The sequence below is a fragment of the Lissotriton helveticus genome, chromosome 6 (genome assembly GCF_964261635.1).
Source record: "Lissotriton helveticus chromosome 6, aLisHel1.1, whole genome shotgun sequence".
NCBI lineage: Eukaryota > Metazoa > Chordata > Amphibia > Caudata > Salamandridae > Lissotriton > Lissotriton helveticus.
The window spans coordinates 950,288,151-950,315,914 of NC_136067.1; the positions used below are offsets into that span (position 1 = coordinate 950,288,151).

The 27,764-nt window shown below is 44.5% G+C and overlaps 1 protein-coding gene across 4 annotated transcripts in view; it reads right to left on the bottom strand.

The window, feature by feature from the left end:
- LGALS8 (galectin 8) overlaps nt 1-27,764 on the bottom strand; it is a 426,674-nt gene that overhangs the window by 60,252 nt on the left and 338,658 nt on the right. For all 4 annotated transcript variants that reach the window (XM_078648605.1, XM_078648607.1, XM_078648604.1 and 1 more), the window contains one exon: nt 775-863. In XM_078648605.1, the coding sequence (XP_078504731.1) occupies nt 775-863 (89 nt within the window). The remainder of the gene's footprint in view (nt 1-774; nt 864-27,764) is intronic.

Genomic DNA, 27,764 nt, shown 5'->3' on the forward strand with positions numbered 1-27,764 from the left:
CAATGATGCAGTTCAGTGAAAGAAACATGAACGAGCTGCACATATCACTAGGGTACAGAAGACCACTGCCTGCTCCATCTGACGTCTTTGCAATTGTGAAGTACCTGTTCCTTTATTGGATGTATTATACATTTTAAAAAAAAATCCGTTTGAGAAAGCACATGCAGGAATGGAGGTCTGCCATTCCTTGCAAACTTTTTTTATTTTTAATACTGATTAAGCAGGTTACATTGCTACTAGCTGGTAATCGACAATTTCCAATGTGACCAACCTATCAGTACATGGGTTGTATCACAAATTGAGACCCCATTCGCAAACCAGTTGATGTTCAAAGTCCACATCCCTGGCCTGCGAAAGGTAATAGAATATCGGGACTATATTTCCCTATTGGTATTCTTAGAGTAACATCTCTCTTCTCCCAAGAGCTGTCATCTCCCTAACCATAGTTTTAACTTGATGCCATGCCATTATTTCTACTCTTATTACCAAAGTGCTCTGAGGTCATTAGCAAGGCAGCAGGCGATGCTAAGGAAAACTACCAAACAAATATATAAAATAGTGAAGTGCACTTCAAAGACTCTTTAATTTACTTTTTAACAATCTTTGCATTAATCGCCTTTATTTAACTTGTGCATATAAACTGTACCATTATTTCATGGTACAATAAACAAGTAGGCAAGTTGCACTCACTAAATGAATCAGAATAACAAGCAGATATGTAGTTTATAAAACTAGACGGCACATCAAAAGCTGTCAAATAAAATATACACTTACCTGTTTGCATTCTTGTTCACTTCACCTTTGATCACAATTGTTCGGCCAGGAGCCATTGGTTTGTTAAGCATGCCTGTGTATGGTATTTCCTGAAAAGAAAGGCATGTTTCAATTACAAAATATATGTGCATAGAACAACATTAGCATGTGATGAAATACATTTATTGCTATAACCACACCCTAAAATAAATGTAAATTGCACGGCCTACTGCAAAGAAACTCAGCAATGTAATATAGATGTAAATAAGAGAAAACGTTACCAACCATGGTAACTCTAGTTCTCCTGGTCATAGACTTCAATAGGTTAGCAACTCTCAGAAACCCTGGAATTTTGATTTCAGAACCATACCAGAGGTTAAAAAGAAAATAAAAGTATGCACCGTGTCACTTATACACGGAGCTTGTTTAGTCACACCATTATCTTCTGGATATGCTGCAGTGGAACATGCATTATTAAGTTGGGAGGTGAAACACCATCAACTTAATAATACAATGTCTTTCTAGGTCAAAACAAGGTTTCAATAAGACAACCTGGACTTAAACCCTGGTAGCTGCAGCCTAAGTTGCTGACTTTACCACAAGAGAAATTCTGGTGAAGTATGATGGTAGCAGCCAAATAATATTAAAGTCAGGAAACCAAATAATAAAACTCCCAAGCCAATTTATTGAAAAGGGAGAAATTTAATAAATGAAATAAAACGAAGATGACTAAAATCATATTTACGGGAACAAGAGATGAACGTTTAAAGTTTTAGTGCAAAAAGAACGAAGGAAACACAAAGATTCAACTTAATACAATAGTTGCAGGTGACCCAAACCTAACATGAATATCAGGCTAGCCTCAATGGATGAGGAGTAGTGTAAGCCCAGAGTGCAACCCTGGTCAAATGTTTTACCTTGACCGTACTCTTTTTTGAATTTTTGTTTTTTTAATTGTTTCATGTAGCAAATACAGGGCATAGAGCAGTCAAAAGGTGCATACATTGAGCACGGCAAGTCAATACACAATCATAAACACACATCACAAAGAAGAATACAGTTGTTATAATGAAATTTACTCGGTACTGTGGAGAAGTTCTCCACGACCACTCTTTTTTCACCCAGAGTCATCTTCGCTATCTTGCATCGGCGGCTCGCATAAATACCCCCTGTATTCGTTCCATGCACCGAACTTCGTCTTTTTTTATCTTAAGTCAAACTTTCCAGCGTGGCAAGGGAGTATACTGTAGCCGATAAGGGTTCCATGAAGTTGAATACGTTGAGTGTTGGTTACCATTGAAACCTTACTATTCACCGTTGGCTCTAGCAGCTTTAAATGGGACAAGGCTGAATTTCTTAACTGCTGAGGCTGCTTTGCCACTGTCACTTTGCACACTGCCCTGTCATTGGTTTAACCTCTAAACCTAGTAACCTTTTTAGAGCTCAAAATCTTCCAGCAGCGCAAGACTCAGGAAGGTTGAATACCTTCACAGAAACTTCCCATGTAGTCTTTTTCGTACCTGCAAAAACCTCAGAGTAGGTCGAAACTCGAAATCTCACCCACCAAGGCTACACCTTTACATGATATCTTCTGCACTTTCCCCCCCTTTTCAGCAAGCGCTGGAAACATCCTCCTGCCAACCCCTCCCACAGCTCCCACGCTTCCAGGGAAGGTTCCTGGGGACCAAGCCTTGTACCGGCAAGGGCTCCAGCAGGGTCCAGGGCAGCCCACTCTTAACTAGTCAGCTGAATATTCCACACAGTGGGATTCTCTCCTTAACCATTTTCTGTCTCAAAGGCTAAGAGGAAGCCAGTATAGAGAAAGTCACATTTTAATCCTCTTCAAAGGCAGGATCAGACAAAACTTTCTTCTGAGACTTCACCATGTGCAGTTGTGTTCTGAGAGGCAGGTGGTGGGAAGCCAGTTTTGTAAAGCACACTAGCCTGTGACTTATGATAATCTGTATCCAAACGCAACCAAAAATAATGCTCAAAGCCCAGCCTTCCTACATTTTCAGCAGTTTCTATTTGCCTACCTCCAAACTACCCCAGAGTACCTTGCACTAGGTTCTTCAAGATGGCTGAACCTCTGCCCCTCTGTTCAGGCAATTACTCTCCACCCACGCCTTCATTTGAGAATGAGGATCCATCCATAACTTCTTAAGGTGTGAGCCTCAGCTCACATCTTCAGGAGTTAGGGAGGTAGTGCAGTCAAGACAAACTATGGATTCACAGGCTAAAAAAGATTGACCAGAACTGAGAATTGGATTGTGTAGTACCACAAAGGTTTCAACAATATTGCAACTTGTACCATGTTAGCATGTTCTACACCATTGGAAGTTCATCCATTTTTGATTTGGGCTTATATATAGGTGGCAGCCATACTTGTGTAGTAGGTATGTGTTTAATATTACTTACAAGGATGGTGAAATGGCACAATGCTGTACAAGGTATAACCTGTCTACACTCAGAAGCAGGTTTCCCACCCTATATTTTCCATTTAAAATGTTATAAACAGAAGCATCGGGGGTTCATCAGTGCTCCTTTTTCCCCTCATCCATACACCTTTGAAACAACTCCAAGAGTTTTGCATGTAGGGGGCAGCAATAAAGTGGGGTTAACCTGGGAAGGGTACGCTAGAGGCGTTTTTACTGTCCATAAAAATAAAGATGCATACCTTCAGGGTCTTACAGGGAAATCTACTAGTCTTTGAAACCACTGACCTGTAGATAAGGATCTACTTTCTTCCATCGAAATGCAATCAGTAGTTTTGCAACGCCCAACACTGAAGTGTGAAAAATCAGTGAGACTTTGAAATAATGCCATATCTAGTTGGTCATTAGTACAACACGAAGACACCTGGGTCACAAGACAAAGGATAACGTAGCATCTCATGAAGTTCCTTTGCCACTTTTTCCAAATTGAATGTAAGGATTTCTCCACCAGAGATGTAGGATCTTGCCTAGGCCTCCTTCAGAGAGAGCGTCTAGCTGCAGGGAACATGCGATGGATTTTGACACATGTATAATGCAAACCATAAAATATTTCGTATATGATAGAACTCTTAGGCATGTATCTCAGCAAATAACACTTATTGTGCCATCAGCACCAAGTTGTAGCCCCACTTTACTATCCACCATTGAAAATGATGGTTCACATGTGAAGGGCATCTTGACATCTCTGACGGTCTTGCAGGCTACCTCAGTGTACCTTTTCTGCCTGGACACCCAGCCACAACATGAATGAGATTACTATTGAATAAGACTTACTGCTACTCCAGCTCTTGCAAAAAGACCCACATGAGACTTTCCACTTAAGTCAGATGTTTGGGGGCTCACTGGGGTTACTTCAAACACTAAAACACTCTATATGGCCAGTCACTGATGTGGTCAGGTGATATCTCTTCACAAACTGCCATTAATATATCTCACCACAGCACATTTACGGCAGGCCTCCTCTTCTGGCAGAATGTAAAGAAAAAGCAGCAGTGAAGATGCTGTTCGTGAATATAAAGGGATATCCCAGGTTGCAAGCTTTAAATGGTATATTCTTACATGCTGTTCAACCAGATTAGAATAGTAGGACTAAATGAACTGCAGCAGTGAAGGGATGTATTCAAATAATATAAAGAAATATCCTGAGTCTTTTAATCCCTTGTTCCATTCAGAACAGGATATGATATATTCCATGGATTGTTGGACTGGCCACCTCAAGATATTACGCATGGGTGCAATATGAAATTGAGGCAGTAAGCAGTCCTTTCTACATGAATTACTAATCCACTTTTTAATAGCAATTAGTTTACACTTTAAATCATGACAATTGTGAGCGTACAGATCAAAGTAGTTACAAAATGAGATCATTTATTTTGCATTATGTTACCATTACACATTGGTAAATCAAACACAAAACTCTCTTGAAAGGACAGTTTGTTATTCCCTACAAAAATCCCTATTTATCTATAGAATACTTCCACAGTCATGCACACTCACTTACAGACCCTCAGACCCCGCTAGTCAAGTACAATATATACGAAATGTGGCAAAGAAATACATAAAAAGGTTCTTCATTATAAATTCAATGTCTATATAAAATTCATCAAATGGGTTTAGTTTCCTATGGAATTCATATTATTGTTTGTGAGGGTGTCCACAGCTCACTATATTCTATTGAACCCCCACACGTTCCTTGGATACAACCAATTTATGTAGACAAAGGCGTTGACGCATTTCGGTGATATTATTCTTATTAAAACCACCTTCTTCAAGACAACAAGTACTTTACAGTCTCTCTTGTATAATTTCCTATAGATACAAAAATAATAATATATAAAGTACAAAGTAAATAACAGCATGTTAAAAGTGCTACTATTCTATACAATATATAACCTCATCGCATAGAAAAGAACAACTTCCCACCCATGTATTTCAATAGAGACAATCCATAGTCCCACAACAGGTTCCTTTTACATATATACCCCCCTGAGTAATACGTAATCAGTTTCCACAATGATATGTACAATCATAGATCCGTTCTCTGACCACAGTGTCACCACACTGTGTTATTTTTGTAATTGGCCACCAGGGTCTAGAAACTTGCATACATCCATTCCCAATCCATATATACCGGGCTCACAACTAGCCTACATCCCTACACTCACATTGTTATTCAAGGTGTCTTATAACCCACCTAGATTGCTCCCATGATGGACCTTACGTAGTCGTGTCCTCCAATCAGTATGGGTGGGGCTCCCTTGGGCTCCAAGCGCCAATTTGATGCGTTTCCACTTTCAAATTAGAGTACAGCAAGGTTACATCTCCGAATGAGAGGCATCAACCTCAGGAGGAATACCTTCAAACCAGGACATGCCAATATTGGAGGTAGAATCCAACAAATTCCCTATTATTAACCTATCCCAACACACATTCTCAAATGTAGAACTGCAAGTATTAGAGAAGGGGTTCACATTTGCTCCCACCAGCTATGTGAACAAATTTCTTTTAGAGAAGGACTTGAAAGCATTCTTTAGGAACATCAGATTGACAAGATACTTCGAAAATAAAGAATACATAGAAGAGAGGAGTGTCTCAGGTTTGAAACCAAGATCCACCTTCACTCCCCATTTTAGTCAAGTAGATAAGAGATTATAGATGTTTGAACAGGTAGTCGAGGCCAAATTCAGAAACTTGTGGGAACACCAACCCCCTATGACACAATCTGAATAAATCACAGAAAGATGCTATTAGGAACCTTAAAAATGATTTTACTATAACAATCAAACCCGCCGACAAGGGGAGTGGGGTTCTTATTTTTGACACCACAGATTATGAAAGGTGATGTATGGAACTCCTGGAACGACATCAGAGCCCTTCTAGTACTTGCTAAACAAAATGAATGGGTGTCTGAAAAAGAATATACATTTTTACTCAATGACAAGGCCATTATCCCAGCATTTTATGGACTCCCCAAGGTCCTTAAAAATGTTAATAATCCCCCACTTAGGCCCATTGTGAGCTGTATTAATTCCCCTTTAGAGCCGCTTAGCCAATATGTGGATACGTTTCTCAAACCACTAGTCCAGGACTGGAGATTGTATATTAAAGATTCTTCACATATGATCAGTACTATTGAAGGTAAGGATTTCATCTGTGAAACCCAGATACTGGTGACACTTGACATCGAAGCGCTCTACACGAATATACCTCAGGATGCAACCATCAACACCATCATGAACATCCTGGGGCATATAGACTGTAGAGGGGCCAGTGTCCAGTTTATTGTGTCATGTCTGGAATTTGGTACTAAAGAGGAATTTATTTCTCTTTAAGGACCAACTCTTCATTCAATGCAAGGGGACCAGCATGGGGGCCACTTGTGCCCCCAGTCTGGCCTGTCTTTACGTGGGACAATTTGAGGGTATCAATGTGTTCAATGAATCTGCTCCTTTCTTTGAGAATGTCATCACTTGGAGCAGATTCATTGATGACATATTCTTCATTTGGGAAGGATCGGAAGATCTCTTGCGTGAATTCTTGGAATGGCATAACCTTGGTGATGCCAATCTGAGGTTTACCTCTGCATTTAGCAGAAGAAGTGTCGATTTTCTGGACCTCAACATTAAAGACATGGGAATTCGATCAAGAGAGCCCGATTTTACAATAGGGAGAGTATGCTCACACAAAAGAAGGCTAAGAGTGTACACGAGGATCTTGATGAACCCAAGAGAATAGTCTTTGTAAGTCAATACTCCAACTTAAGCAATAAAATTCAAAACATTGTGAATTCCACCTGGGGTCTATTGAATGACAACAAACCCAACAAATTAGCGAAACCATTATTTGCTTTTAAGAAGAACTACAATTTAAGGCAAAATCTAGTGCACACATATAGAGAGGGGCCCAGATCACATCAATTGACCATCGCAGGTACACCAGCGATGGGCAATTACAAATGTGGAGTTGCCTAATATGTGACCAATACATTCAGGGTAAGGAATATACCCATGAAGGATACACTATAAGACCCAGAACACTCAACAACTGCAGCACCAAAAAAAATGTGGTTTATTTGATTGTCTGTCCATGCCACCTAGGATACATCAGTGAGACAGGACGTGACATTCGGATTAGACTACTAGAACACCGATCAGCCATTAAAAATCAAGAACCAAATGCCCCCTTGGCGGATCACTTTAAAGATCGGGGACATTCACCTACAGATTTTAAATGGTTTGTTATTGAAAGGATGGAAGGCAATAAGAGAGGAGGTGATCTCACCACTAAAAGGAAGAACCGCGAACAGTGGTATATTTCCATCCTTAACACCATTAGAAATGGCCTGAACACTAAGGAAGATTAGATGCACATTACAGAGGACTAGTAGGCCCGGTAGATAGTTTGATGCATTAGGTTATAGATCTAGAATGAGACTCATACGGGGTGCACATGGGTTGGTGTGGGGGAATCTTAGGTCCTGGCTGCTGTCGGCACGTCCGGCCACAGCGGGACGTGGGATTCCCACCCATCAACAACATGGGTAACCCTATAACGACAGTGATCCTGAAAGGAAATCACCCGGTGCAATCTTTTCCATATCGATGTACCAAGTATCATAGGTATTGGACTTTAGAACTTGAAATGTCCCAATTTTGTGCATCGATTAGTCATTCCCCGTGCATAAAATCTGTAGTATTATATCCCGTGGAACAACTACATTTGATAGGAATAAACCACGAATATCGAGGTATGCACCTCACACATGGGGTACTGGATAGTGGGTCCGAACTTGGGAGTGTTATCAGATCAGGAATATATAGTTCAACTAAAATGCAATGTTATAATTATCAGATAGCAGGCCTTCTTATGAAAATTAGAAAAGAACATAATTACACGCAAGCGGAAAAGATAAGATCCCAGTGGGGACCAGTCGCATGGGTGACTGAGGATTGCCCTTTTAATAACAAGCGAGGACGATTGCCCTTTTAACGATTGCGCAACACGAACGGGCATGTGACTCTGAGATGTGTAAGACGTATCCCGGAACTAACACGTAGGTGTCGGGGAGGCGTTTGTTAACCCACAGGTGTGAGCAATTAACTTTGCTTGGCACTATTTATTTCGAACAGAGTGGGACCCTGTTGAGTTATTACGCCCAGACGATACAGGAGCAGCCACGCACAACCACAGCGCCAGGTAACTTCTTTCAACAATATGGTCGAGGACAGCAGAGCTGTACTTGGGGCCCGTTTAGATAGAGGGTTGTAGAGAGGGTGGGATCCGCCTGCCACATTAGGAAAAGCTCCACTCGGGAGGACCGTCGGACGCTGCCAAATCAGCGTGTCCCTTCATTATATGCCCTTGAGCATTTAAAGACCCCCAATATCCAGATAAGGGGCATGACCCCAGGGCACAACTTAAGCTTATTTCTTTATTGACTATTGAGATCTGCGATGGAGGGATAGTTTTGAAGATGCCACTAACATCAAAGGATTGGGTGACTATCTAGAGGGGTGGATTCTGAATCTATTATGGGTTTGTGCATTTTATTGAATGCAGAACCAACGTTGTCGTCTTTTATCTGGACCAAAATCCGAGAAGTAGTTATAGTACCCATAATGGGATGGGCACCTTTAACTTAGCGACATGGGGAGCAAACACATTAATCATTACGTTGCCTACCCATAGGTGTGACTTCCTGTGAGGATGCCTTGGGACCACACCGATTTTGACCGGCCCAACGAAATTAGCACGAGTTATCACACAAGGTGCACACCCTGATACACACTACGGTGACTTCATTGGTGTGTTTATCCTCACTATGTGTGAGTGGAAGTCAGATTCACACAGAGGTAGATCTATTCACTGTTTCGTGTTTAACCCTATAGGACTGCAATATAGGAACAAAACGGTGGAGAAAATTGAAATAGCTTGAAACAAGAGTGCTGAATTATTGCACTAGGTAGGTTATTTACAAAAAATGGGGCTGAAATGTTTTTTTAATAAATAGAAAATGGACCTTCGAGTGAGATGTAACCTTGCTGTACTCTAATTTTTAAGTGGAAATGCACAAAATAGGCGCTTGGCGCCCAAAGGAGCCACGCCCATACTGATTGGAGGACACTACTACGTCAGGTCCATCATGGGAGCAATATAGGTGGGTTATAAGACACCTTGAATAAAAATGTGACTGTAGGGATGTAGGCTAGTTGTGAGCCCGGTATATATGGATTTGGAATGGATGTATGCAAGTTGCTGAATTATGGCACTAGGTAGGCTATTTACAACTGGGGCTGAAATGTTTTTTTAATAAATAGAAAATGGACCTTGGAGTGAGATGTAACCTTCCTGTACTCTAATTTGAAAGTGGAAACGCATAAAATTAGCTCTTGGAGCCAAAGGGAGCCCCACCCATACTGATTGGAGGACACGACTACGTCAGGTCCATCATGGGAGCAATCTAGGTGGGTTATAAGACACCTTGAATAACAATGTGAGTGTAGGGATGTAGGTAAGTTGTGAGCCCGGTATATATGGATTCAGAATGGATGTATGCAAGTTTCTAGACCCTGGTGGCCAATTACAAAAATAACAGTGTGGTGACACTGTGGTCAGAGAACGGATCTATGATTGTACATATCATTGTGGAAACTGATTACGAATTACTCAGGGGGGTATATATGTAAAAGGAACCTGTTGTGATATGAATTGTGGTACTATGGATTGTCACTATTAAAATACATGGGTGGGAAGTTGTTCTTTTCTATGCGATGAGGTTATATATTGTATAGAATAGTAGCACTTTTAACATGCTGTTATTTACTTTTTTATTTATATATTTATATTTTTGTATCTATAGGAAATTATACAAGAGAGACTGTAAAGTACTTGTTGTCTTGAAGAAGGTGGTTTTAATAAGAATATCACCGAAACGCGTCGACGCCTTCGTCTACATAAATTGGTTGTATCCAAGGAACGTGTGGGGGTTCAATAGAATATAGTGGGCTGTGGACATCCTCACAAACAATAATATGAATTCCATAGGAAACAACCCATTACTGATGTGATTAATTGTTTACACTGGAAAGTTTTGGTCTCTCGTAGCCTTTCTGATTATAGTGTTTTCTTTTTAATGTAATCGCTACTGTATTGAAAGTGTTTTTATTTGATGAATTTTATATAGACATTGAATTTATAATAAAGAACCTTTTTATGTATTTCTTTGCCACATTTCGTATATATTGTACTTGACTAGCGGGGTCTGAGGGTCTGTAAGTGAGTGTGCATGACTGTGGAAGTATTCTATAGATAAATAGGGATTTTTGTAGGGAATAACAAACTGTTCTTCCAAGAGAGTTTTGTGTTTGATTTACCTGTGGTACCCCCTCTCTTGGGAATTGGGGTCACTCCCTCCTTTTTTGTAGTAACCATTACACATTGTACTGCTAGAGAAAATAATTTATGTAGTGGTATTAAGCTGTTAGGTTTCTTTGGGGTACTACTGTTGCATCTACACTGTGGATGGTATGGATAGTTCAGTTTAAATAGAGAAGAAAAAGAAATGTCACCTTTTTTAGAACTTCTGATGTATATAAATGAATGGTGTGGTTCAAGAGAAGTAATGACTATTTGATAAACATTTTGTGAAGGATTAGTTACTTACCGGTAATCCTAGTTCTCTTCCAGGGGTATCCTCATCAAAGTCATAAGCACTAGAATATTCCCGCCCATGCGCGGGATCCCGGAAATACAATCATATATGTGCTATATATATATATATATATATATATATATATATATATATATATATATATATATATATATATATCAGCTCCCAAACACCAGCCGGTTGCACTCATGGGCGGGTGCACGCCATGACGGGGGTGTACCCGTTTCAAAGTATCAAAGCACAATCCTGGAGAGTAAAATTACCAAGGAAAGCAGCACTCGCAGGGGGTTGTTCCAACCAGTTTATTACGGCGGAACAAACAGCAACGACGCGTTTCGCCGTAGGGCTTTGTCAAGTTGTGAGAGAAGCGAGGACATACAAACATTTTAAACTTTTTCAGGAAGTAATGAAAAGTGAAGACGGACTGCATATTTTCAGATAAACAGCGGCCATCTTACAATGTATATACATTCAATGGGAAGTGCTTAACTTATACAAAATCACCATCTTATCTTATCATGTCATATATTAACATGTAAATTGCTATATTTTTTGCATTTTATATCGCCCTGTATGGGCACAACAAATACTCATTATAACATCCTGATTAACAATGAAGGCCGATGTCAGAGCACACCCCATGGAAATTCGATCTTGTTAAACCATGCTTAACCACCGTGAAATCACAATAATAACATGTCGGTCAGCCTGAACATTACCATATTGGTACACAAATATAGCCCACTGATGGGTTAAACCATGGGTGCAAAGCCTACATGCTCCCTTAGTCCAATGTCATCTCTACAAAAGACATATCAATAGCCAAAATCCTCTATAAAGGTTCAAAATTTAAAGAAAACAGTCACAGTTAAAAATTCAATGAATCCTCATAAATCATCATATCACTGGTAGACACTTAACTACAGGCCTGTAGTAAGATGAACGCATGCCAGTTAACTTTACAATTCATGCAGACTTTTAGAAATTAGAAATTAATTACATTCTTATCCCAAGTGTACTGATAGCTCTTCATGCATATTTAGACCCCTCGGAATCTTGGTTTGTAAGTCAATTATGTACCTAGATTCCAGCCGTCTAAGTTTAAGTAGGCGGTCCCCTCCTCTAATGCTAGCTGGTACACTATCGAGACAGATGTACGACAACAGATCCCTGTTGCTGTTGTGCATCCTCTCGAAGTGCCTTGCCACAGGGTAAGCCTCATCTTTTTTGGCAATAGCACGCATGTGCTCCAATATTCTCAGTTTTACCGCATTCGTGGTACTGCCAATATATTTTAAACCACACGGGCAAGTAAGGCAATAAATAGCAAAAGGAGTGGAGCAAGTCAGAAATTTCAAGATCTTTTTTGGTGCGGCCAACCCAGGTATCTTAAAAGTAAGCGTCCGCTTACTAAACTTACAGGCCTTACACCGTCCACAGGGATAGAAGCCGCTGAGAACCGGCATTTTAGGGGTAATTGACGGTGGAGAATAATGGCTGGATACTAAATGATCCTTCAAGGATTTAGCTTTTCTGTAGGTGACCAACGGATTGGTCGGCAGGTCAGCTTTGATGACATTATCCGATAAAAGAATGTTCCAATTCTTTTTCAAGATTTTCTTAATCTGACCAGCATTGCGCGAGAAAGTTGTAATCAAACGAAACGCCCCGTTCTTCAAAGATTTACTATTTTTGGGCTGTAACAAATCTTTCCGCTTTATCTTTTTTACTCTCTCCAAAGCCCTTGTTAAGACCCCATTTTTATATCCTCTGCTTTTGAATCTCAAAAGACTGGCAGCCGCCGCCTTTTCAAAATCAGTGTCATGGGAATTGTTTCGCCGCAATCTTAAGAGTTCCCCATAGGGGATACTCTCAATTAGTTGGCGTGGATGGCTACTGGTAGCATACAGAGTGGAATTACCAGCGGTCTTTTTTCTAAACAATTTCGTCTGCAGAGAGCCTTTCTGGTCAACATACACTGTGAGGTCAAGGTAATTGACAGTTTTCCTCTTCAGCAATCAGTTATACAAACAAACGTCTGGAGTAGCTATGGGAGCTTGCTCGGCTCCTAGCTTTGCCAATTTGTTTGTAGGCCATTGGGAAGAACTGGCACATTGGAGCCATAATGAGAAATGGGCCAACATGATCATACAATGGCATCGTTATATAGACGATTTGTTTATTATTTTGAATTGCACGTTGGAAACTGCTAATGAATTTGTTGAGGTATTGAATCAAAATGACAAAAATTTGAAATTCTCAGGCGAGATAAGTAAAACCACTGTCAATTACCTTGACCTCACAGTGTATGTTGACCAGAAAGGCTCTCTGCAGACGAAATTGTTTAGAAAAAAGACCGCTGGTAATTCCACTCTGTATGCTACCAGTAGCCATCCACGCCAACTAATTGAGAGTATCCCCTATGGGGAACTCTTAAGATTGCGGCGAAACAATTCCCATGACACTGATTTTGAAAAGGCGGCGGCTGCCAGTCTTTTGAGATTCAAAAGCAGAGGATATAAAAATGGGGTCTTAACAAGGGCTTTGGAGAGAGTAAAAAAGATAAAGCGGAAAGATTTGTTACAGCCCAAAAATAGTAAATCTTTGAAGAACGGGGCGTTTCGTTTGATTACAACTTTCTCGCGCAATGCTGGTCAGATTAAGAAAATCTTGAAAAAGAATTGGAACATTCTTTTATCGGATAATGTCATCAAAGCTGACCTGCCGACCAATCCGTTGGTCACCTACAGGAAAGCTAAATCCTTGAAGGATCATTTAGTATCCAGCCATTATTCTCCACCGTCAATTACCCCTAAAATGCCGGTTCTCAGCGGCTTCTATCCCTGTGGACGGTGTAAGGCCTGTAAGTTTAGTAAGCGGACGCTTACTTTTAAGATACCTGGGTTGGCCGCACCAAAAAAGATCTTGAAATTTCTGACTTGCTCCACTCCTTTTGCTATTTATTGCCTTACTTGCCCGTGTGGTTTAAAATATATTGGCAGTACCACGAATGCGGTAAAACTGAGAATATTGGAGCACATGCGTGCTATTGCCAAAAAAGATGAGGCTTACCCTGTGGCAAGGCACTTCGAGAGGATGCACAACAGCAACAGGGATCTGTTGTCGTACATCTGTCTCGATAGTGTACCAGCTAGCATTAGAGGAGGGGACCGCCTACTTAAACTTAGACGGCTGGAATCTAGGTACATAATTGACTTACAAACCAAGATTCCGAGGGGTCTAAATATGCATGAAGAGCTATCAGTACACTTGGGATAAGAATGTAATTAATTTCTAATTTCTAAAAGTCTGCATGAATTGTAAAGTTAACTGGCATGCGTTCATCTTACTACAGGCCTGTAGTTAAGTGTCTACCAGTGATATGATGATTTATGAGGATTCATTGAATTTTTAACTGTGACTGTTTTCTTTAAATTTTGAACCTTTATAGAGGATTTTGGCTATTGATATGTCTTTTGTAGAGATGACATTGGACTAAGGGAGCATGTAGGCTTTGCACCCATGGTTTAACCCATCAGTGGGCTATATTTGTGTACCAATATGGTAATGTTCAGGCTGACCGACATGTTATTATTGTGATTTCACGGTGGTTAAGCATGGTTTAACAAGATCGAATTTCCATGGGGTGTGCTCTGACATCGGCCTTCATTGTTAATCAGGATGTTATAATGAGTATTTGTTGTGCCCATACAGGGCGATATAAAATGCAAAAAATATAGCAATTTACATGTTAATATATGACATGATAAGATAAGATGGTGATTTTGTATAAGTTAAGCACTTCCCATTGAATGTATATACATTGTAAGATGGCCGCTGTTTATCTGAAAATATGCAGTCCGTCTTCACTTTTCATTACTTCCTGAAAAAGTTTAAAATGTTTGTATGTCCTCGCTTCTCTCACAACTTGACAAAGCCCTACGGCGAAACGCGTCGTTGCTGTTTGTTCCGCCGTAATAAACTGGTTGGAACAACCCCCTGCGAGTGCTGCTTTCCTTGGTAATTTTACTCTCCAGGATTGTGCTTTGATATATATATATATATATATATATATATATTACCTACTGGCGGTCGCCAGTAGGTATATATAGTTAGGATGGGGGCGTGGCTTAGCAAGCCACGATGGCGGCTGTGTCCTGCTGAGGCTCCGCGATCGGGCTAGCATCTTGCCCATTTCCGATGATCGCCTGGAGCCTCAGCCTACCAGCGACTACCCCATAGCGGCTTACCTGCAGTGGGGCACCCTCTGGCTGCATTGTGGGAGCAGCGGATGACCGCCGGACGCTGACCGGTCCCTCTTCGTGTCTGGAGCCAAGTGTCGAGCGCCGGAGGTGGCGGGCGCGGCTCCTCCTGCATCTAGTGGCGCTGCCGGACTCCTACCCCCGGGGGGGCGACCCCGCGCCGAAGCGGACTGAGGACGGCGCCGGTGCCCTGGTGAGGTACGCAGCGACGGACAGCAGACGTCCACTACGGAGCAGACGACTTGTGGAGGCGACCTGGCGCGCAAAATGGCGGCCGCTCTGGGGTAGTAGCGCTGTACCGGCGCTTCCTCACGACTGAGGGCCCGACCCCGGGGCGGCCCGGAAGACACCAGCGGAGGTGCCGCCTGTGTAGTGCTGGACCCCTCGGGCGATCACGACCCCTCCTGGAGGCGGTAGGTGTCGGCCCTTCCCCCTCTCCCCCCCCCCCTTCTCCTCCCGTGTACCGGCGGCCCCCCTGCCCCCTCTGGTGCTTGCCGAGGGATCGCGGACTGCACCGACCCCTGCTCCCGGGGGGGGGGGGGGGGGGGGAGCCAGAATGCCTCTATCTGTTCGTGTGGTCCGGAGGACCTGGGTGCCTGACCCTAAGATGGCGCCCGAGGAGACCAGGGCGCCGTGATCAACGTGGAACCTACCTCGGAGGCGCAGTGTTCTTCTGTCCCTGAGGCGGTGGCACGCCATATCGTGAACACTTCTCGGCCTGGGGGGACCTCCCTGGACCCTACACTGGCGACCCTCGGGGGCTTCAAGGGGGTCCCTCTCCCACTCATGACACCGTACGAATGGCGGACTCACGCTCAGACATAAATGTCCTTACACTGAATGTGCGGGGCCTGCACACGCCCAGCAAACGCTACTCTGTTTACTCATACATTAAACGTATGTCAGCCAGTATTGCGTTCCTGCAAGAGACGCATATGAACACCACCGAACTCTCTCGCTTGCAGGTCAAATGGCGAGGGACCTTCTGTGCCACTCACTATTCAGCGTTTGCGCGCGGCGCGTTAATTTGGGTCAGGCCAGGTACTCCCTTCCGAGAGCTCCGACGAGAGATAGATAGAGAGGGCAGGTATGCGCTCCTAGAGGGAATACTTGATGGTCAGGGTGTACTCCTTGGCAGCATTTACGCCCCCAATACAGATCAGGACAAATTTTGGGACCACCTCACGGGCGTTCTAGCCCAGTTCACTACAGTTCCGTGGGTGTTGGGAGGGGACTTTAACTGCACGCTGGACCCCACCCTGGACCGCTCGCATCCTCCCCCCGCACATTCCCCGGCTCCCCGACAGGCAGAACTCTTCAGGGCATGGACCACGCACTGGGCACTCACTGACGCATGGCGACACCTACACCCACTGACTCGCATTTACTCCTTCCACTCGATTCCACACAACCTCAGGGTCCGCCTGGACCGTTTCCTCTGCTCTACACCGATCCTCCCCAAGATCACTTCCACAGATTACCTGGGTCGGATCCTCTCGGATCATGATGCACATATCATTCGCCTAACTTGGCGCCCCCCACACCCACCGGTCCCCACCTGGCGCCTCCCTAGGGACTGCCTTTCAGATCCAGTATTCAGAGACACACACGAATCCAGCATCCGCGACTATTTTACGCACAACACTAACACGGCATCGTCGGTACTAGTGGAATGGGACGCGTTTAAGGTGGTGGCGCGGGGAGAATGCATCAAGCAGGTGGGAGTGCGTCGCACCTTGGAACGGGCGCTCCAAGCCTCGGAACAATCTTTGGCCGCACTCACTAAACGGCCTGACGACTCGGAGGAGCACGCCGTGCTCGTGGCCAAGACTAAGACGGAGTATCAGACTGCCTGCGCTGACCTCCGCAGATACAATTTTAGGGCTTACGCCTCTAGGGTGCATAAGGACAGAGATAAAACTGGAGCGCTACTAGCCTGGATGGCGAGGCAGGATACAGAAATTAAGCCAATCACGGATATTGTCGATCCGGACGGTGTATTGGTACACTCGCAGGCCGAGATCCTCCTAGCGTTCCAGCGCCACTATACGCAAGTGTACGGGGCCCCGGCCCAATCCTCCCCATTCTCTGTGGATCGTTTTTTGAACCCACTGACATTGCCCGCGATCTCGGATATAGACAAGCGCACCCTCGACGCCAAGATAAAACCCTCTGAAATCACCCAGGCAATACGTGCCATGTCCAGGAATAAAGCGCCGGGACTGGACGGTTTCCCGCTGGAGTACTACTCGACTTTCTCGCCCCTAATAGTCCCCCATTTATCACGGGTGTTTGAGACGTCTCTTCATCTAGGGAGGTTACCCCAGTCACTGCGGGAATCCGTGATTGTCACCTTTCCCAAACCCCACAGAGACCCACTCCACATGGGGTCGTATCGCCCCATCACGCTCCTGTCGGCCGACTGTAAAATCCTGGGGAAAATTCTGGCTGACCGTTATGTGCAGATTATACGCCCGCTGGTCCACCCAGATCAATGCGGCTTTGTCCCGGGAAGGAACACCTCCCAGAACCTCCGCCGAATCTTCCACGTTCAAGACCAGATACGTGGCAGATTTCCCCGCGCCGCCTGCCTCATTATGGACCTGGAGAAGGCGTTTGACACCCTCACCTGGCCCTATCTCTTCTCAATCTTGCAGCGCCTAAATATTGGCCCAACGCTCATAGCGTACACACGCCTCTTGTATACCGACTTGACCACGCGGGTACGTATCGGGAAACGCATATCACCAGCATTCGCAGTTCGGCGAGGTACGAGACAAGGGTGCCCCCTGTCGCCTCTCTTGTTTGCGCTAGCAGTCGAACCGCTGGCGATTCGGCTTCGTCAGGAAGGTAGGGAATGGGGCATTCCACTTGCAGACAACACGCACTGCGTGTCCATGTACGCGGATGATCTTCTCATATACGTCCGTGACATCGAAACGGACATAACCCCTATAGGGACGACGCTGGCGGACTTCGCAGAAGCCTCGGGACTACAGGTGAACTGGGACAAGTCCACGGTTTACCCCTTACACCCGAACCTATCCCCCCGGGAAGTCAGGCTCGGAGCACATACCCTCTCATGGTCCGCGGAAGCCCCCCGTTACCTTGGTGTCCGCTTGTATCACTCCCCGGCTGACCTTTTCGAGGGGAATCACCGCACAGCACTTGCCAATCTGCGCCCGGCGGTCGCTTTTTGGAATAAGCTCCCACTGGCCCCGATAGGAAGAATAGCTCTAGCCAAAATGATAATGCTCCCCCGACTCCTTTACCACTTCACGAATTTGCCGGTAATACCACCCAGATCCTTCTTCCGCGACGTAGACTCCCTCCTAGGGACCCTTATCTGGGGCGAGGGCCGCCATAGGGTCGCCCTGAAAACCCTTCAACTTCCTACGACGCTAGGAGGACTCGGAGCTCCGTCCTTCGAGTCATATTTCCTTGCGGCACAACTCCAATGGCTATCATACTGGACGGCGGACCGTTATCCCCAGGAGACTGTCACCTCGACTGGCAGAATCGCAACCCCGGAACTCACCCGTCTTCTTCTCCCGGGCACCAAGCCACGGCGTACGTACCCCCTCCAAGTGGCGATAGCGCGCCGGTGCATGATGCGGATCCACCGAATGTCCCCTAATAGGCCTCCGTATTCCCCGTTGTTACCATTGGTAGGCAGCCCCAGGCAAGACTCCTATTACACAGCTCCGTTCTTCTCCGAATGGTCGCACTGCGGCATTACGGATCTGGAATCGCTATTTGAGGAAGGCCAGTTAAAATCCCTTGACCGCTTGACCGCTGAATACGGGCTCCCTCCGGGCCAATTCCTCAGATATCGACAGCTGATTGACGGATACCGGCCCCATTTTAATCTCTGTACTGGCGAGCCAGACACGCATCCAGTAATACACGCTGTCCTGCGTATGGGGGTGGGACGCCACTTAGTTACCTGGCTGTATAAATCTATCCGGGAACTCTTACACGCACCTCTGACAACATTGCGGGCTACATGGGAGGAGGATATAGGTCGCGCACTGCATGACTCGGAGTGGACTAGAGCGCTCGAGGCCCCTAAACGCGTATCTAGGAACGCCCGCTTCAAGAACATCCAATACTATATCCTACACAGGGCGTACCTCACCCCAGCGCGATTACAGAAGTTCTATCCCTCCACACCATTCTTATGCCCCAGATGCTGCTCCCCTGCTGCAGACTTTCGCCACATGTTCTGGAGCTGTCCAGACCTTCACCCCTTTTGCCAAGCGGTACACAACACACTGTCTGACCTGACAGGTCTCACTACACTATCCACCTGGGAATCTAGCGCATTAGGCATCTTCCATGTCCCTAAGCAAGCCCCAGTGCATAGGCGCTTCGTGTCCTTAGCGCTCCTGCTGGCGAACAGATGCATAGCCATGCGCTGGCGATCCCCGGAGGGCCCCCCTATAGCAGCATGGACGGGGGCAGTCGGTAAATGGGCGGCGGCGGAGGAGGATGCTCTTAGAGAGGAAGAAGCCAGAGGTGCGCGTAAATTTCCCATATCCATGGAATGGGCCATGCTCCTCTACAGCTTTCGACAGTCCACGCAAGTGGGTGACCCACCTACCCCTTCCCCTCCCTCGACCCGGGGAGACCGTTTACGTCTGTCTGTTGTCCCCCTCCCTGAGGTAGGGTCCGGACACCCCCTGCATCCTGATTGACTTCCCGCCCTTCTGGAGTGCAGGCTGAACAGTTCCTTGGGCCCGTTTATTCCCCTCCCCCCCCGGCGCCCATCGCCGATACTTCCATCGCGCTAGCGCCCACATGCTTCCCCCCCACGGTTTTGTCCCCCCCGTTTTCTGGTAACACCATTACACGGACTGAACAGGCCCCGATCCCCCGCCCTTTGAGACGCGACTTTATATTCCTGTTCTCATGCACTGTCCTCCTAGCTATACAGGTTCATTGTCTTCTGACCTGCACACATGGCTGCATGATATGTATTGTTTCTGGAGGAAATGGATATTTGTACCAGTTGGTTAAATAAAAAACACGTTGCACGCATGGCTGAATGTTGAGGCCACGTCAGCGGCTTATTCACACTGTACCGTATACTTTGATGCTACAAAAAAAAAAAAAAAAAAGTATATATAGTTAGGATTTTTTCTCTATGGGATTTTTGAAAATTCTATGTCTAATAACTTTGGCGTTTGTGGACGGAATTGGCTGAAATTTTCAGGAAAATGGCACATTTTGTTTCTGAGCAGCCCCTGAAAATTGGGGGGGGGGGGTTCGTCCAGGGGGGGTCGAGAAAAAAGGGGGGTCCCAAAACGTGTTTTTAACATTGAGTTTTCCATAGGGCGGTTGGCCTCACTTTTAGCCCGAACGGCTGAATGGATTTGCACGAAACTTGGCAAAATTGTAGGGACTGGTAGCCCGATGTGCCTTTTGTAGGTCTCAATATATGTGCTCCAGTGGATTTTGAGAAATTAACGTTTAAAAAAAGATATATATCTGTAACAGCGGACCGGGCAGCGCTCCAGTTCGCGTACTTTTCGCGCAACGGAGCTTTGTGAAGCGAAGCTGATTGGTTCTCCGGCGTCTGTAAACATTCCAAACAGTCCGTAGCGGCCGCCATCTTGTCTCTCGGTAGGATCGAGAGACAAGAGGAGGCCAAAGCGAAGGGGCAAATGACCATAAGGGGGCATAGTAGATCCTCCATGACCTCTTAGGTTTGATGTACCATTTTGCCAAGTTTGGTGTAATTCCGTTCAGCCATTCAGGCTGTAGACGTATCTAAATGTCAATAATCGAACGGCTGAATGGATTTGCACGAAACTTGGCAAAATATTAGGGACTGGTAGCCCGATGTGCCTTTGCTAGGTCTCAATATATGTGCTCCAGTGGATTTTGAGAAATTAACGTTAAAAAAAGATATATATCTGTAACAGCGCTCCGCTTCGCGTACTTTTCGCGTTACGGAGCTTTGCGAAGCTGATTGGTTCTCCGGCGTCTGTCAACATTACAAACAGTCCGTAGCGGCCGCCATCTTGTCTCTCGGTAGGATCGAGAGACAAGAGGAGGCCAAAGCGAAGGGGCAAATGACCATAAGGGGGCATAGTAGATCCTTCCTGACCTCTTAGGTTTGATGTACCATTTTGCCAAGTTTGGTGTAATTCCGTTCAGCCATTCAGGCTGTAGACGTATGTAAATGTCCTATGGAAAATTGCATGGGGAAAACACATTTGAAAGTGTTGAAATTTAGAACCAATTAAAATGTTACTTTGGTTTTGTATTTGTGTGTGATGAAAGTTAATTGGTTATGTATATATCTCAAATGAGAGGAAACCACAGCCATTTTGTGATACTACTGTCTGAGGTACATTTGTGAGGAATTTTTGGTGGTGAATTTCTGGTGTTTGATTTACACAGTACTAACACTTCTCCTACTTTTAAAAAGGTGAGTTGTTAATTTGTAAGGGGAACTATGTTGTACACTTGAAGATAATTTGAAAAATGTTTTCTGTTATTTATTTGCAGTCCTTCTGTTATACTAAATACTTGATAAAGTTAGTTTTATATTATGTATTACTAAAAACGATAAATGAAAGTGATTATTTTTTTCTGCAATTTACAGCAAGCAATTTCAAAATAAAATGGCTCACAATGAAGAGACCGTGGCAATTTCTTTTGCATTGTCCACTACATTGATTGAAATTGAGAGCACCAATAATGAAATATTGTCACAAGGAGGAGATGACTTGTATGATTTCATTAGATTGATTGAAATTGACAGCACCAATAATGAAATATTGTCACAAGGAGGAGATGACTTGAATGATTCCACTACATTGATTGAAATTGAGAGCACCAATAATGAAATATTGTCACGAGGAGATGACTTGAATGATTCCACTACATTGATTGAAATTGACAGCACCAATAATGAAATATTGTCACAAGGAGGAGATGACTTGAATGATTCCACTACATTGATTGAAATTGACAGCACCAATAATGAAATATTGTCACAAGGAGGAGATGACTTGAATGATTTTTTTGATCAATCTGTTGATGGCGAATTTATCGAATGTTTGGAGACCATAGAGTTACAAGAATCATCATTGCAGACTTTTAATGAGGAGATTCCAGATGAGATGATTGAAGAGGAAATTGCTGATGAGGACATGTTACTAGTTTAGAAAATTCTGAAGAATAAATTTATATTTAGAAATCAAAAATTGTTTGAGACATTATTCATTTTTATTTTTAATTTATGAGGTTGTAGCGAAGTGATTGTAGTATAAAATGAGACTTATAGTATAGAGTGCAACATTTTTATGTTACATGGTAAGTTTACTCATATTTACTTCCCTTCTCCCACTATTTTATCTCCAATGTGTATTTGACATCTCTTCTTCATCTCCGGCCTCCTTTCTCTCACTGTGTGTCTCTGATGCATCTTATCGCTGCTATTTTGTGTAATTACAGAAGAGAGTAAAATAAAATAGTTCGGAACGTGAAAAGGGGGCAAAGTAGAGTACCCCTCACCCCCTAGGCCTTCTCAGGCGGTCCCAAAAGGATCAGTTTCTGCTTTCCTGAGAGATTATGGTATGAGTTCCATATACCACAATAATTTGCATTACAACATGCAAGATATATATCTCCTATTACCAACTTTTGGAGATATTCGCGCTAAGCGCGAATATCTCCAAAAAGTAACACCTGCCCTGAGCAGTTCTTAGCCATGTTATCCAATGGGAGGTGGATAACATGGCTAAGAGCATTAGCTCGGTAATGCATGAATATCGCGGACTTTTTAGCGATATTCATGCATTGCGGCCGTTTTTTATCGCATTTGCGATAAACCTTGATAATAGCAAGGTTTATCTTCGATAATTTCTGACGATGCTTAGCGGTAAAAAATTCGTTGGTAAGTATCGTTAGCGATAAATATCGCTTAACTTTGGTAATATGCACCAACGTCTGTTAACGTTCGATTTGAAGGAAATGAGGAAGTGTTGAAAAACATTGTTTGCGCCATCTTGCCTTTTTTGAAATGCCACACTTTTGTCTTGCACGGCAGCCATTTTAGATGCCTTGACCAGACCCACTCTCTGCACGCTGTCGATTCGTAGCATGGCTCCCCACCCTCGCAAGCATCTTCCCCAGGCACTGGTCACCCCCGCTCTCTGTCTTATGCATGGGCAATAAACCTCCCCCCATCTGCGCTGCTCTTCCCTGAGAATCACACTCTGTGCCCGCCCGACACCTCCCTTTCGCCCTATTCACTACCGCACCCTCTGACACTCCTCTTCCTCTGTGTCCGATTGTCCAGGCTATCAGCTAGCCCTGCAGATGTAGTTTATGGCTCCAGCTGTAAAGAATCACCCCTCTTTAAAGGAGTTATAGTAGATCAAGGCCCACACCCGATGAGATCCGTCACACCACACGTGTTCCTACTATCTGAAAACCATCCTGTATTGTGATTGGGGAGGGGACCGAGCCTGAAGCGGAAGATTCTAGGAATGACTCTTTGTACATCAAAGTTCTTACAATTATGTGTCACATTAAAAATATATAGCACTCCAACAAAGTAGTAGGAATATAAAACTTTAATAACATATAAATATATACAACAAAACAAAAACAGTAAAAACATTTAAACAACGAAGAGACCGTGGCAATTTCTTTTGAATTCCTGATGAGGACATGTTACTAGTTCTTTCAAATTATGAAAATTCAGAAGATGTTGCCTGGGGGTGGGTCGTCAGTAGCAGTCTGTTGTGCGAATAGTTCCAAGGCAGCAGAACGCGCTGAAATCTAGATGGCACGAAAGTGATGTCTAGTAAGTTGCCGCCCAGCAAATAACGGCGTGGGGCGCCGCGGGGGTGAGTGAGTCCAGTAGGCACCACAGCTATTCTTACCGGCATTGCAGAATTACTGCTGGGGACAATGCCTGTGCTGTAGCAGGGTCACAGCAGAAACAAAAAGGATTCTGTTGAAGATGTTGTTGGTTTTCAATTTGAAAACAGTTCTGGTGTCAACTGCTATGGTAATGTAGTGGTTAATGTTTTATTTTCTCTAGAAAATGTAAAAGAGGGGGAGGCAGTCCAAAGTTCCGTTAAAAGGGCAAAGGAAAGGATCGGTGGTTTGAACTATCACTCAAAAAGGGGAGGGGGTGCAACAATTTTTCCTACCGGGTCACACTGTGCTTTCACCGGAACTGAGGTCTGCAGGATTCTAGTAATTCAAAGTGAGGCTGGCGCCAGCATGGGAGCGCGGACGTCCCGCGGATACAGTTTCGTCACTCCACGGGCGATCATGGCAGTCATTCCCCATCGGGGGTCGGAGACTCCCGCGGCTCCTCTAGAATCTTCAAGGTCGTGGAGGACTACGGTGGTGGAGTCAACCAGTGACCGGGCCATTTCTTCATGCTGGGCCCGCTCTTGCCAGGTCGATCGCCATTTTGAGAGTTCGGCAGCTACCGGCGATCGCGGGGTCACATGAGCGGACGGGCTCCACCCTGCCGGGCGAGACGTTGCAGCATCGCCACAGTGGACGAACCCTTTTCGGGGCGCCTGGAGCGCTGAGGGTGCAGCTGGGAAGCCTTCACCTGAGGAGGCGGGAGAGGCCTGTTTGCACCGTCTCTCCCTCCCAGTGCACCCCACGGCGCCCCGCTTGACATTTGTTATGGCCGGTGGCGATGAGGACGGGGGGGGGGGTCGGAGGCATGTGCAAGACATCCCCCCCAGTGTTGTCAAAGCCATTTTTGAAGAAAGAAGTGGTGCCTGGCGTGTTGCCGCTGCTATTACGAAGGAGAAAAGAAAAAATGTCCCGTCCGTCTTTGGGCCGGGCTTCCGGTGGATGTCGGCCGGACGCCCCTGGCTCTGGCCTCATGAACGGGTTCCTTGGTTTATCGGCTGCAGCCGGATCCCGTCGGCCTCGGCCCCCCGACCGTTGGTGGCCGGACCGGAAGAGCATGTGGCGGGACTACCTGGAACTCTCAAGGGCCACCGCGGCCGGACTGGGAGAGAGGGGGGAGGGTCGAGGAGACATTCCCCCCCCTGCAACTCTTCAGCGTTGTAAAGGCAATCCCCTGGCCGGGTCCCGCTGGCCTCGGCCTCTCCTCCGGCTACACCCTACGTTAGGATCTCCTGGCCGAGGCGTGGCAGCAGGACCCGCCTTATATGGGCTGCTCCCGGCTGGGCGTAGCCGCAACCCTGCCCCACCTTGGAAGTTTCCAGAGGGGGGGCGGATGTTCTACTGACTTGCATTTTCCCTAGTCTATCGATTTTTTTGGCGTGGCAGGCGGTGGGACAGCGAGGGGTGATTTGGTTTCTCTTACTGTTTTTCTGGTCTCTCACCACTGGCATATTTCTAAAGTTTTCTTGTTTCTAGGACATTAATAGGTTTTATCATTACGTTATGTTATCGTTTCTTTGTTCGTTGTTTAATAAAAGTTCATGTTCATCAGTGGCCTACTGATTTTCGTTTTCCTATTCTTTTCTTTCCAGGTTGTTTCATGCTAAAGTTTCTGTTAACAGGATACAGTGATCACTTCGTTATTATTGCATATGTCCTTTTCACTAGGGGTGCTCTCTGGTCGGGCCAGATGACGTATCTCTAGTAAATGGTCCGGGTGAAACAGGTGCATCAATCAGTGGGGAGTAGATAGGCATGACAGATTACAACGGGGGAGAAAGGTCCGCATTACGTACCCTTTCACTATTTGCAAAGATTTTCCTACGTATATTTGCAAACAGGGAATACCTCCAAAAAGAACCAATTCCCAAACAGTCAATGTTTGGGGAAACAATCAATCAATGAGGAACGAAATAGGCACGACGTGTTAAAGGTTTGCGTTACCTACCCTTCACTATCTGCAAAGGGAGAGAGAATATTCCTATTCTTCCTCGTCTGCAGGCAGAGAAGATTCTTAAGAGAACCAACTTCGAACAATTCAATGCTCGATTCAAACAATCAACAAGGGGTACTGTGAACAGAAATGAACGCCGCTTATGTACATACACATTGGTATTATCAACAGGTTGTTCCTAATGTTTCTATTTTAGGGAGGTCAAAAAGAGATCCCATTAGTGGCCTACTGATTTTGCTCGATTCCTTTTGTTTTTTTACACGATTTTTCGCTATCTGCAAAGACTAAACAGAGTATTGCGACTCTGTGCTTGTTTGTAAATAGAGAATGAACCAAAGAGAACAATCAATCAAATGGAGAGAGAAGCAGGCACGACGGATTACAACGGGGAAAAGGCCTGCGTTAACTACCCTTCACTATCTGCAAAGAGAGAGTACTCCTAATAGAAATGAGGGGTGGGGGGCAGCATTCAAAGCAGATCAGTGTGCATAAACACGAAAATGTTTTTACTTACCACGTACTTGACATTCGACAGCTTATGATATTTGCTATTAAAAAACCATTGAAATTCACTGAAAAAACCATAGGTTATAGACCATATATAGTTAGGAATTAGCATTTACAAAACCTTGAAAATTCACTGAAAAAACCATAGGTTATAGACCATATATAGTTAGGAATTAGCATTTAAAAAACCTTATTTCACTCACACAAAACCATTGAAATTCCATATATAGTTAGTTGCACTAACTATATATCGCGCACCCGCAATCCACTGCTGATCATGTCACATATTACATCATTCATGACATGGTCAGTGACATCACTGATGACATCACTGATGACATCTCAAATGACATCACTGATGACATCACTGATGACGTCTCATTTGACATCATTCTTGTGCTAATACGATAAACCTCTTCAGACTCTAATATAACCTTAGATACACTCAGTGTATACAGACACTCACACACTGCCACTCATCCATGGAGTTACTCACACACCCAGTCAGTCATGCAAAGAAACAATCTCACCTCCATTTCTTCAACTATACAGTTATACACACCTTACTTATTGAAACATATACTAACACATATTTACTCTCTTATACAATCCCTGATACAAGTTCACAATGATCGATACAACCACTCACTCATTCAGTGGCTCTCATGCACAGTTATTTATATATGCCAACTCTCACATGTACTGTGTTTTACATATGTACTTACTATGACATGTAGCATTGAGATATCCATTCACTCATCAATACACTCATGCACACAGTCAACTGCCCATGTAGCTGTTTCCACATGCACTCTTGAACTCATACACCTAGTGAATAAACTGCTCACACATCTATGCACAGAGTCACACACCTTCCAGCCACCCCCACACAAACTCAATCTCCCATAGAAATACTTGGGCAACCAATTAATAACACATATAGCCTCTCGTATAGCTAATGATCAACACATGCAGCAGTTTACATCACAACAGACATAATGATGCACAAATTAAGACAGTTTAGTCACTAACCCATGCATTCAGTGAGACACATTTAATCACTCACTCATACAGTCAGTCACGCACCTACTAAATCCTTCATCCAGACACTTATACATCCACTCATTCTTCAATATGTAAGACATATTTTAACTTTACAGAAACATACAGTCACTGGATGTTGTCATCAGTGATGTCATCAGTTATGTCATTTGAGATGTCAT